Below are 13,115 nucleotides of genomic sequence, written 5' to 3' on the forward strand. Positions count from 1 at the left end.
TCCACTCTGCAAAAAGTACGGCCATTGTTGCCGATGGCAACAACGGCCGTACTTTTACATAGTGTGAACATAGCCTTAAGCTTTATTACATACAAGGCTAGAAAACCCCTTCAAGTTAGCGGCTCTCTTTTAGAGAGGGTTAGTGTGTACCTCAACATCAACTTGACATAGGAATAACTTTCCACCAGCACAAAGCTGCTCCAGTCTCTAAGGAGCGAGGTGAGCGCTGTGTGTGAGATGCGACACAGAACTGTGCTATAGCGGCCATTGTTCCCAGGAGTATGAAGATGCTTAGGGACAGGCCTGGAAAAGAGAAAGAAAAAAACATAATTAAAGAATATGAAATATAGTTCTGCCTGGTTATAAAGTCACATATATCTGTTTTCTTACGCTGCTGCATAACTAGGCAACTAGCAATTTAGGATTTGGGGGACACTGGGTGAGAACTGAATGAGAGCTTGAACGGCATGTACAGCACAGTGAAGATATGTACATGCCCCATATGTGTCCGTTACACTTACAGGTCGTGCTCCAGCAGTAAAACAATGCGGTGCACATGTAGCCAGCGTTGCCAGACGTTGGCATCCATTGAGAGGATGGGTTTCCAGTAAGATGCAAACTGTGAATGACTGGAGTCGGAGTCGCTGTGCTGCAGGGATAACACCTGTAGAGGGAACATAAGAGAACAGTGGCTGCAGGTATTGCAAACCCAATGCAGAATACCCTGCACCCCCAATTATCAGACTTACTGGGGTTGTAGATCCTGGTGGGATGTAGAAGAGAGGAACCCCATTCTTGGTGCTCTCCGGTATCTTGAAATGCTCTGGTACGCTGTCAAATGATTTTAAGTGGACCAACATTTGATCTGTCTGACTGATGCTGCCAAACAAGAACCACAAACAACTGTATTAGAAGGCAGCAACTAAGGGCAACTCCAGATGCTGGCAGGAGAAAATAAAAGCATGTGACACACACAGGCTCTTACTAACATGTGTAAGAGAGGTCTAATATTGTTCAGGATCAGTACAGAATAGGCAATGTATGCGCACAGTGACCTCACCAGCAGAATAGTGAGTGCAGCTCAGGAGTTTTATAAAGAATTAAAAAATTAAAAGAAGTAATTTCATGTGTTTACAAAGTGACTCAGCTACTACAAACACTTTAAGTGCACTCCTGTTTAAGGGTTCTTCACATTTAAAACTTACCTCTCTCCGTTTTTCCATTACACAGAACATCTGACACTAACACTACAGGAGACACTACACTACAGGTCTATATTGTCCCCCCTTAGATGTGATCTCTGCATTACCTCTGCAGGGTGTTCCAGAAGCGACGTATAACACTGGTCCTATACATGCTGGTGATGGGCTTTTTCAGTGTGCAGCTGATGTCATGCAGGATATCATAGCTCCCCTCCATTACCACCTCCACCCTTGTGCTACGTTTGGTGAGGTCCAGAGGCCACGGGGATATGGCAAGGTACTCGACACGCATGTTATGTTTCCACAATAGAACCAGTTTTACCTCCAGCGACCCTTGGAATGGAGAAAAAAAAAATCCATAAATGAACTTGCATCCATGCAGATATCAATGCATCTCTGATACACAGAATGTAATGGTAAATCCTATGCTATGTGTCGGTCACCAAACTCTTACAGACAAGACTAATATTTTCTTTAGGATTACAGGCAGGATTAAGCCAATCACCCATTCTTTTTATTAAAAGATTGCTTCTGGTCTCCAGTAGCACATCTATAATAAAGGCCGTATTACACAGCACGATTTTTCGTGGAAAGTAAGCACCGACCTGTCAGCTGAGCGCTCACTTCCCCCTCATTCCCCTCTCGCTGCCTGTGCTATTACATGAACAGACATCGAGTTGGCCAAGATCGTGCATTTCGGTTGATTGCTGCGCTTAAACATGCGCTATTACGCTAAACGATTATCAGCCTGAGCGGTAGGTAATCGGCCAAGCAAAGTCAATAATCGTTTAGTGCAATAGGGCCTTTAGTCCCTGGAGCAGTATCTCCTATTGAGCCCCCTATGCAGACTTCTTGTAATGTTATATTTTGTAGGTAAGGCTTTGACTACTGTAAAAATCACCTTTTGTAATGCGGATCTCTCGAATGCTGTAGCCTTCCCTGAGCCGTACGGAGACCACGCTAATGATATCAGCGTGCACCTCTTTTTCCGCATGTTTCCTCCTTCGCATGGCGAGTGCGGGGTTACTGCTGGCCGACACCAGGTGCTCATTGAACAATTTGTGCTGAGAGCCTGAAAACAGAAGGCAAAATGTGCATCAGAATAAACTGCAAAAACAGACTAAACAGGATGATGTTCAGCAATATAAAGGAGATCAAGAGACAAGCAGCGCTCACCGCAGTAATACTCGGGATTCAAGGCCTCCCCTGTGCGCAGAAAGGAATATGGTAGGAACGCCTTGTGATAAACATTCATGTCCATCTGTCCAGGTTCTACTTCGGGACAAGAAGAGAGGTAGGATCCCAAAGTTGCCATGGCAATAAATTTCATCAGCTCAACGTTAGGAACGTAACCAAAGCTGCAGTCGTAGGAGTATACACCACCGACCTATAATAAGAGGGCACAAGGGCAGGATAAGCATTCTGGTATCATCAAGAAAGGCTGCGAACTACAACTCTGGATGCATCATTGAAAGTGAATAAAAGATGAACATACTGAACAAAACAGGTGCTGGCAATTTGTCCCCTCTATTAATTTTTTATTTTTTAAACTTTTTTGGAATGGGGTTTGAATTAGGGTTATCAGATTATATTTCTATGGCATTTGCCATGTATATGATAATCTAATGGGGTACTGCGGAGAAAACTTCAAATCAGCCCTTCCAGTACTAATTAGCTGCTGTATGCCCTGCAGGCAGTGGTGTATTCTTTACAGCCTGACACAGTGCTCTCTACTGCCACCTCTGTCCATGTCAGAAACTGTCCAGAGCAGCAGCAAATCTCCATAGAAAACCTCTCCTGCTCTAAAAAGTTCCTGTCTCGGACAGAGGTGGCAGCAGAGAACACTGTGTCAGACTGGAGAGAATACACCATCTCCTGCAGGACATGCAGCAGCTGATTTTTATATAGAATTTACAAATCTCTATAACTTTGTGGCACATTTTTCCCCTCCACCTCTTCACCTCTTTAATTCATCAGGATGTTACAATTACTATAATACAAAATTAATAACTTTTATGTTTTTGTACCTTTGAACAATGAAAACTTAAAGGGGTATTCCCCCCAAAATCATTTTTGCATTGATAAGTTGCCCACCCATAGCTTTCCATCTTTCCTATATAAATTTATTATGAATTCTGCACAGTTTTGCTGTTATCTAGATGCATTCACTCCCACTGAAGGCATAGAATCATCAAATCTCAGTCCACTATGACACCGCTCCCTGCTCCTGGCCCCCACCCTCTGTGTCGGGATCACGTGTCCCCTGTCTCTTCAATGGGATGGGTAAGATCTTCTAACCCTGGCCACTGAAGTGAAGGACACTGATACACTGACAGCTGCCGTTGCGCACTGTCTCCCCCCCCACACACACACGCCCACACTGTGTGCCCCCTGACTGTGCCCGTCTCCACTGTGTAACCTCCCCACCTGCAACTCACCAGCGAACTACTACCTCAACACTTCAACCTCACTACCTCAACTCCACGATTTTTACTACCTCAACTCCACGATTTTTACTACCTCAACTCCACGATTTTTACTACCTCAACTCCACGATTTTTACTACCTCAACTCCACGATTTTTACTACCTCAACTCCACGATTTTTACTACCTCAACTCCACGATTTTTACTACCTCAACTCCACGATTTTTACTACCTCAACTCCACAATTTTTACTACCTCAACTCCACGATTTTTACTACCTCAACTCCACGATTTTTACTACCTCAACTCCACGATTTTTACTACCTCAACTCCACGATTTTTACTACCTCAACTCCACGATTTTTACTACCTCAACTCCACGATTTTTACTACCTCAACTCCACGATTTTTACTACCTCAACTCCGCGATTTTTACTACCTCAACTCCGCGATTTTTACTACCTCAACTCCGCGATTTTTACTACCTCAACTCCGCGATTTTTACTACCTCAACTTCACGATTTTTACTACCTCAACTCCACGATTTTTACTACCTCAACTCCACGATTTTCACTACCTCAACTCCACGATTTTCACTACCTCAACTCCACGATTTCACTACCTCAACTCCGCGATTTCACTACCTCAACTCTGCTACTTCAATATCTCGACTCACTACTTCAAATCTGCTACCTATTTACCTCACCTCTGCTATATCTTGTGGATATCAGCTCTGCTACATCATGGACCAATCAGGCATAAGCACTGCATGAAAACACAGAAAAATGCAACAGCTCACCGCAACAGCAAGATACAGACCCACCATAGACAGTGTAGGGTCTGCCTCGATATGAGTCCACCTTATCGTGGTGAGGCAGTTTACGCTGTTTGCAAATAGTAACCAAGAGACTCATTATTTTTGTGGGAATTTTTTGGGCAGTTGGGGGGGCTGCTTTTAATTATTTTCATGTCTATGGTGGGTCTGTATCTTGCTGTTGCGGTGAGCTGTTGCATTTTTCTGTGTTTTTGTGTGTTTGCAATTTCAGTCATGGCAACGTGCTCCTGCCTAGTGTGAACAGTATTCTAGGAGTGCTGACCAATTTTTTCCTTTTTTTTCTGTGTTCCAGTTGGGGGAGTGGCTGCCTCTATTTGGTCGTGCACTCCACCTGTCTCACCCAGGTGATGCAATTATTTTTGCAGGTATTAGACGGATCTTGCATGCCCAGAGCATAGGCGTATTATACGCCATGGAGAGGCCATAGTGTACATACAGTGTAGGGTCTGCCTCGATATGAGTCCACCTTATCGTGGTGAGGCAGTTTACGCTGTTTGCAAATAGTAACCAAGAGACTCATTATTTTTGTGGGAATTTTTTGGGCAGTTGGGGGGGCTGCTTTTAATTATTTTCATGTCTATGGTGGGTCTGTATCTTGCTGTTGCGGTGAGCTGTTGCATTTTTCTGTGTTTTTGTGTGTTTGCAATTTCAGTCATGGCAACGTGCTCCTGCCTAGTGTGAACAGTATTCTAGGAGTGCTGACCAATTTTTTCCTTTTTTTTCTATAAGCACTGCATGTGTGGGAGATGTACTTTTCTGGCCAGTGCCATGTTGGATATAGATCGGCTTTTAGAAAAACTTGTAACTATGGAACAGCAGCAGCTAGAAAGACGGGAAACGGCTCAAAATACTCAGGGGGTCTTGAATAAGGCCATTTTTTTTTTTTTTTTTTTTTTTTTTTAAACTTTCTGAAATGTCTCTGCATTATGTCAAAATTTTATCTGGATGACGGACACAAATCACAGTGGTACTAGTGCAATGCTCCCTCTGCAGCATCGGGAACAAATTGCGGCCACTTACTTCAGTATGCGTTTGTGTAGCCTTATGATTACCAGACCATCCACAAACAATCTGTTAAAGAAGGCCAGCATCATAAAACAAGATAAATTCCACTACCTGGACAAAGGAGCAGGCGATGGTTCCACTGCGCAGCTGATTCAGCAGCGTTTCGCACACTGCAACATCTGGGACACTAGTGACTCCATCTGTGATCACAATTATTCCTGTGGAAGTAAAGTACAATTCTATGCACCTGTCCCACTGGAATCTATGTTGACTAGACAGTGTGAAAAACACACTTACCTGCGCTGGAGTTGGCTGGCAGCAGCTGTAAAGCAAGGATCCCCTGTCGTATCATACTGACCAATCCAATGTCGGCTGTGACCATGGACACGCCCATCTTTCTGCTGGGTGGCTGGTATCCATACTGAGGTAGGCAATCCTAACAAATCAATCAAGGCAATTAACAAAGCGGTAACCCACCTTCTCTATGTACACAGCTAACCCACCCCCTACTTACAATGCTCACATAATAGATGATAGCATGAACATAGAGAACTGTAGTTTTGCAACAGCTGAAGGGCTACTTGGCAGTAGCAAAGACAATAAATGAAGCCAATGGGCATCTCAAGGCCAGGTCTCCTATTCTTCCATGACCCACAGCAATCATACAATTATCCTCTATGAGACATAATACTATTCACAGCTGAGGGTTTGTTACAACTGTATCCAGTCTGTGAACTAAACACATTAATAGCACAAATTGCTCACAGAGAATTTTCTTGACCGGATACAACAGCACCAATTCTTTAGCTGTGGGAAGTATTAGGTTTCTACAGCCTGTGGGCATGAATATCTACGTCTTGACAATATGTCAGGCAGCTAGTTTATGACTATGGCTGCTGAGTTTGTGTATATCTGTGCGTTTATAACACAATGTTATTCTCTCACCTGAGAGAATGGACGGTACTGCTGCTGAAGCGTCTCAGCAATCTTGTTCTCGAAAGCCCCTAACTGTAGGTAAACGTGCTGGAGAAACGTCGGCAGCTTCTGCTCGTCCAATCGGCAGCCCTGAACAAGCACCTGCGACAATAGGGAAGGCAGCACATGAGCCACACAGGAGAATAAGAGGAAGGTGCAGCAGTGACCCGCAGGACGTGGCATCCATCGTTACCTGATGACTCTGCAATCCGATGATGGAGGAATAGGCCTGGATGGTCACAAAGATTTCCGGCTGGAAAACCAGGCTGGATCCTGGGACACGGAACGGCCTGAGGAGCCCCAGAAGACAGCGCGAGAGAGAATGGAAGATCTCATCGAAAATTATCTCCTCTGTGGAGTCGTCCTACAGCCAGAAAAAATGGCATTAACAATGGAGGAGCCAAAAATCTGATAAACCGGCAATAATGACAATATCCCATCATAATTAAACATTTGGCAGGCACCCAGACCCTGTTATGTTAAAAATCCCCCAAATCTGATAATCCAGCATCCATAAGGTCCCATTAATGCCTTTCATTTACCACAATCACAGTAGATGGACTGAGGTCAAGTTCTATCACAAAGCGGTACTGCCGTGCCAGGAAGGTGACCCACGTAGATGGCACTAAAAGGAAGGGGCCGGGGCGGACAGGCTCGTCGGGCTGCCAGCCATGAGGTATGACGCTCACCACTTCTAGTTCATTGTCATGTAGACCCTAAGAGACAAGGATGAGGATTGTTAGCTGCGTGCAACTAAGGCTTAGTCTTTCTTCTGCAACTTCCATGTTCCACATCTCTGCTGTCAATAAAATTATTACAATTACAATATTCCAATATTGAAAAGAATTGTCAGCCAGGAGAGAAGGACAAAGAAAAAGATAGTGTTTATTTCACCATGGACTGTAAGAGAAAGGACTTTAGAAAGTTTCAGAACTTTTCATTAAAGCGACTCTGTACCCACAATCTGCCTCCCCAAAACCGCTTGTACCTTCGGATAGCTGCTTTTACTCCAAGTTCTGTCCTGGGGTCCATTCGGCAGGTGATGCAGTTATTGTCCTAAAAAACAACTTTTAAACTTACAGCCCTGTGTCAAATTGGGGTAGCCTAGAGTGTCTGTGCCCTAGGCTTGCACAGCTTCTCCATCCCTGCTCCCCACCCTCTTCACCATTAGGACGCCCCTGGCAGAACTTTTCCTATTCCTCACTTGTCTAAACACTACACAGGTGCCTTAACGATCCAACTCATGTGCAGTGTTCACACAGGTGAGGAATAGGAGAATACCTGCCTGGAGCATTAGTAATGATGAAGAGTGCAGGGGGGTGGGACCGAGAGGTTGTGCAAGCTTAATGCACAGACACTCTAGGCCACACCAGTTTGACACAGGGCTGCAAGTTTAAAAGTTGTATTTTAGGACAATAACTGCATCACCTGTCGAACGGACCCGTGGACAGAACTTGGATTAAAAGCAGCTATCCGAAGGTACAATGGGTTTGGGGAGGGAAGACTGTGGGTACAGAGTCGCTTTAACTTTTCATGGATGGGTCCTGGAAACAGGTGAGAGACTGGATGGAAACAGGAGGCCCTGTCCGCTTGCTGACATATGTTTAGGTACCCATAATACAATAGAGCTGTACAATCTTCCCTTAAGGCCCTATTACACAAAACGATTACCAGCTGTATTCGGCAGACATCGGCTGTTACAGGTGATAATCGTCTCGTGTAATACAAGAAGACAACAATCAGCCGTTGTCTTTCAACATGTTGAAAGACAAACGACTTAGATAGCAATGATCTGCTGCTGTCGCTACGTGGAATAGGAGCGACGGCAGCAGACCGCTGCTATCTTCTATAGGCTGCACGGACGATCAAGCGATCACCCGGGCAGCCCCCCTTGTACTCACCCGCTCGCTGCCAACGTGCGTAATAGCTCCGGCAGCAAGCAGGGAACGAGGAGCAAAGGAGCGCTGACAGCACTTGTTTGCTCCTCTACATCGCCCCGTGTAATAGGGGCTTTTCAGGTAGGTAATGAATAGTTAACTGACTGGGAGTTATCATTCCCTTTGTAAATAGGATGAGCCCCTACATATTCTGACCCTGTCATTGTTAACTGGATAGCATCACCAGGCGTTGGCAAATGGCTCACTGACAACAGGAACAATACCATGCAATAACATGTGAATCTGTTCATAAATATCCAAGATGAATAAGAGAGTAAGGCTGGGTTCACACTGCATTTTTGCAGCCTGTTTTTAAATGGTTACTTTTAATGTACACAAAATGTGGAACTCAATGGAAAAACATATTGCACACAATTACATCCATTTTTTTCATAAAATGGAGACTTATTTATCACACTGGGCCCTGGGGTACAGTAGATCTGGGAGGGAATAAGGAAACATATAAAGCACCTTCTCCTGTGTGTAGTGGATGCAGCCAGTCTCCAGCCTCCATGTCCTGAACTACTCACAACTAGACTAGATGGAGCAGGTGGTCTTTTCCTGCTGACAGTCTTCTATGTTTCTAACTAAATATTCATCATACACAAAGAAACACTGCTAACAATGCCAGATACCTGTGATATAGAGGGGCCAGCCATAGTGATATAGAGGGGTCACATAATTATATAGAAGGGTCACACATAGTGACATAGAGGGTTCACACATAGTGACACAGAGGGGTCAGCCATAGTGATACAGAGGGGTCAGCCATAGTGATACAGAGGGGTCAGTCATAGTGATACAGAGGGGTCAGCCATAGTGATACAGAGGGGTCAGCCATAGTGATACAGAGGGGTCAGCCATAGTGATACAGAGGGGTCAGCCATAGTGATACAGAGGGGTCAGCCATAGTGATACAGAGGGGTCAGCCATAGTGATACAGAGGGGTCAGCCATAGTGATACAGAGGGGTCAGCCATAGTGATACAGAGGAGTCAGCCATAGTGATACAGAGGGGTCAGCAATAGTGATACAGAGGGGTCAGCAATAGTGATACAGAGGGGTCAGCCATAGTGATACAGAGGGGTCAGCCATAGTGATACAGAGGGGTCAGCCATAGTGATACAGAGGGGTCAGCCATAGTGATACAGAGGGGTCAGCCATAGTGATACAGAGGGGTCAGCCATAGTGATACAGAGGGGTCAGCCATAGTGATACAGAGGGGTCAGCCATAGTGATACAGAGGGGTCAGCCATAGTGATACAGAGGGGTCAGCCATAGTGATACAGAGGGGTCAGCCATAGTGATACAGAGGGGTCAGCCATAGTGATACAGAGGGGTCAGCCATAGTGATACAGAGGGGTCAGCCATAGTGATACAGAGGGGTCAGCCATAGTGATACAGAGGGGTCAGCCATAGTGATACAGAGGGGTCAGCCATAGTGATACAGAGGAGTCAGCCATAGTGATACAGAGGAGTCAGCCATAGTGATACAGAGGGGTTAGCCATAATGATATAGTGTCAGCCATAGTGATATAGAGGGGTCAGCCATAGTGATATAGAGGGGTCAGCCATAGTGATATAGAGGGGTCAGCCATAGCGATAGAGGGGTCAGCCAAAGTGATATAGAGGGGTCAGCCATAGTGATATAGAGGGGTCAGCTATAGTGATATAGTGTCAGCCATAGCGATACAAAGGGGTTAGTGGTACTACCCGCTCAGCCAGTCAGGGACTGCAGCTGTATTCCTCCTCACTCCCTGATTGGCTGAGTGGGCCGTGACATCACAGGATCAGGAGCACATCCAGGGACCAGGGGTGGAAACGCTGCATTGCAAGGGCATGGGCACAGGTAAATAGAACTTCTTTATTATGATTTCACCACTCCCTGTATCCCCTGGATTTTTCACTATTGCCCAGAATACCCCTTTAATTTCTGCCTTTCTCTCTCTCTCTCGAAGTCTGTGCAGCCCTTGCTAAACAATTATCGAGAAGTGTTATAGGCTCAGTAAAAGAGCACTTATCTAGCAGATCACAGCTTGTTTATATTATTGATCGGGCCACCAGCGGCCCATATAATAGGACCCTTGAAGGTGCCATACCAAAAGAGATTAGATTCTCTTGACTCTAGTAATGTTAGGTGACACCAGAGATGCACTGTCTGCCATATTGGTTGTCAGCTCTTTTTTTTTTTTTTTTTTTTTTCAAATGTAAGAAACAGCTAAATAATTATTATTATTTTTTTTTTTTATCATGTGGCAGAATTTTCTAAGTTTTTTTTTTTTAACATAGGGAGAAATGTTTTTAAAGCTGCAGTTTAAGAATTATAAGATTAACAAAGGATTTATGAACATAAAATCAGAAACAAGAACATGTGATTAATCCGTAAGGATGGAGGCAACGAGATGCAAAAAACGAATGTTTGGTCTTTAGTCTGTCAAAATTGTGGTAAGAAAGTGGTTATGAGTGTAGAGTGTGAACACCCCCTAATGCCCTGTGAATGCCGCCCTTTTACCCTGAACTCACCAGCTCAGATTCAGGGACAGGAGAAATGGACTGGTGAAGGTTGCTGAGGAACCACGCCAGGCGGACATTGCGAGAGATGCGGTAATCCTTCTTCATCAGCAGGAAGACCTGACCAGCCTCCTCCACCTGCAGGAGACACAACAATACAAAGCATGAAAAACTCACAGCAAAGAGCAGGCATAAAATCATCAAACAACTCCATGTCAGCAGCGTCTCTCCATCCTGATCTTCAACTGAGAGGGAGATTGTCAGTGGTGGAACCTGTAATATGTCCTAGAACTGCACATAGATATGATAGCGCGTCCCCCCCCCCCCCCCCCCCCCCCCACACACACAGTCCTACTATCCGCTAGAAGCTGAGTTCATGGACGTAGGAGCAGTATTATATTCTTGTATATAGGGGGCAGTATTATAGTATTATATTCTTGTATATAGGAGCAGTATTATAGTATTATATTCTTGTATATAGGAGCAGTATTATAGTAGTTATATTCTTGTATATAGGAGCAGTATTATAGTAGTTATATTCTTGTATGTAGGGGGCAGTATTATAGTAGTTATATTCTTGTATATAGGAGCAGTATTATGGTAGTTATATTCTTGTATATAGGGAGCAGTATTATAGTAGTTATATTCTTGTATATAGGAGCAGTATTATAGTAGTTATATTCTTGTATATAGGGAGCAGTATTATAGTAGTTATATTCTTGTATATAGGGGCAGTATAACAGTACTTATATCCTTGTATATAGGGGGCAGTATTATAGTATATTCTTGTATATAGGGGGCAGTATTATAGTAGTTATATTCTTGTATATAGGAGCAGTAATATAGTAGTTATATTCTTGTACATAGGGGCAGTATTATAGTAGTTATATTCTTGTATATAGGAGCAGTATTATAGTAGTTATATTCTTGTATATAGGGGGCAGTATTATAGCATATTCTTGTATATAGGAGCAGTATTATAGTAGTTATATTCTTGTATATAGGAGCTGTATTATAGTAGTTATATTCTTGTATTTAGGAGCACTATTATAGTAGTTATATTCTTGTACATAGGAGGCAGTATTATAGTAGTTATATTCTTGTACATAGGAGCAGTATTATAGTAGTTATATTCCTGTATATAGGAGCAGTATTATAGTAGTTATATTCTTGTACATAGGAGGGGAATTATTGTAGTTATATTCTTGTATATAGGAGCAGTATTATAGTAGTTATATTCTTGTATATAGTAGGCAGTATTATAGTAATTATATTCCTGTATATAGGAGCAGTATTATAGTATTATATTCTTGTACTTATGTACAGTACATGTATGTACAGGAGCAGTATTATAGTAGATATATTAGTTATCACATATTACAAGAAGTGATGCACAGAAAATCTTATGACCTGGAGTCTGGATATCATTCCTGATGGAAAGCTGTACATGACTTGTGCATCTTTTCCCAGACACAGTGACGTTTGATGCTATTTTGAATCAGATTACATCCAAAGGATTTTTTCTTTCTTTTAGATGCACATTTTTCCACATTAGAAAACATTTACTGATTGAAGAAAACATTTCAGATAATAACCTGATGCCTCTTCAAGCTTTCACACATTGATAACCTCATTAAATAGGCATGATCTGCAGGAATTAAAGAGGCAGTCCAGCAAAGAAAACAATAAATAAGGGCCTATTACACTGCTGGATAATTGTGCAATGAGGGCTGTGTGTGTGTGTATATGTATGTATGTATGTATATATATTTATATACACACACACCAATGTCCGTGCAGCCCTTGCCCTAGTGTAAAATAATAAGTTCCAGTGGCGGCTGCAAACAGCAGGCAGTAGTGAGAAGGACACCAGGGAGCCCGGAGAGGTATTTATAAAGTTTATTATTATTTTTTTAACATAGTCACTAGCCATACGCCGCTATTACACGTAGCAATACGTGCCTGGCAGCCGATGATTTTTAGGCTGGCATAAACAACAACAATCAGCCAATAAACATTTCATCAGCTGATCTTTGTCTTTATTATGGTGCATTTACACAGACAGATTTTTGAAGCCAAAGCCAGGAATGGATTAAAAAAGAAAAAGAATCTCAGCCTTTCCTCTATGACCTGTTCCCTGTTTATGGTCTGTTCCTGGCTTTGGTTTCAAAGATCTGTCAGATAAATCTCTCTGTGTAAACGCACCCTTATGATGCGTTTACACA

The 13,115-nt window shown here is 43.3% G+C and overlaps 1 protein-coding gene across 6 annotated transcripts in view; it reads right to left on the reverse strand.

Moving 5' to 3' along the window:
- The window catches only part of SZT2 (SZT2 subunit of KICSTOR complex), a 96,280-nt gene that overhangs the window by 69,106 nt on the left and 14,059 nt on the right, over positions 1–13,115 (reverse strand). For all 6 annotated transcript variants that reach the window (XM_069981292.1, XM_069981288.1, XM_069981291.1 and 3 more), the window contains exons 2-13: positions 10,903–11,028; positions 6,986–7,159; positions 6,637–6,807; positions 6,414–6,545; positions 5,766–5,904; positions 5,580–5,686; positions 2,379–2,589; positions 2,104–2,274; positions 1,310–1,535; positions 750–879; positions 522–664; positions 151–303 (exon numbers count right to left, since the gene is read on the reverse strand). In XM_069981292.1, coding sequence (XP_069837393.1) covers positions 151–303; positions 522–664; positions 750–879; positions 1,310–1,535; positions 2,104–2,274; positions 2,379–2,589; positions 5,580–5,686; positions 5,766–5,904; positions 6,414–6,545; positions 6,637–6,807; positions 6,986–7,159; positions 10,903–11,028 — 1,883 coding nt within the window. The remainder of the gene's footprint in view (positions 1–150; positions 304–521; positions 665–749; positions 880–1,309; positions 1,536–2,103; positions 2,275–2,378; positions 2,590–5,579; positions 5,687–5,765; positions 5,905–6,413; positions 6,546–6,636; positions 6,808–6,985; positions 7,160–10,902; positions 11,029–13,115) is intronic.

Source organism: Dendropsophus ebraccatus, chromosome 8 (genome assembly GCF_027789765.1).
Source record: "Dendropsophus ebraccatus isolate aDenEbr1 chromosome 8, aDenEbr1.pat, whole genome shotgun sequence".
Classification (NCBI taxonomy): domain Eukaryota; kingdom Metazoa; phylum Chordata; class Amphibia; order Anura; family Hylidae; genus Dendropsophus; species Dendropsophus ebraccatus.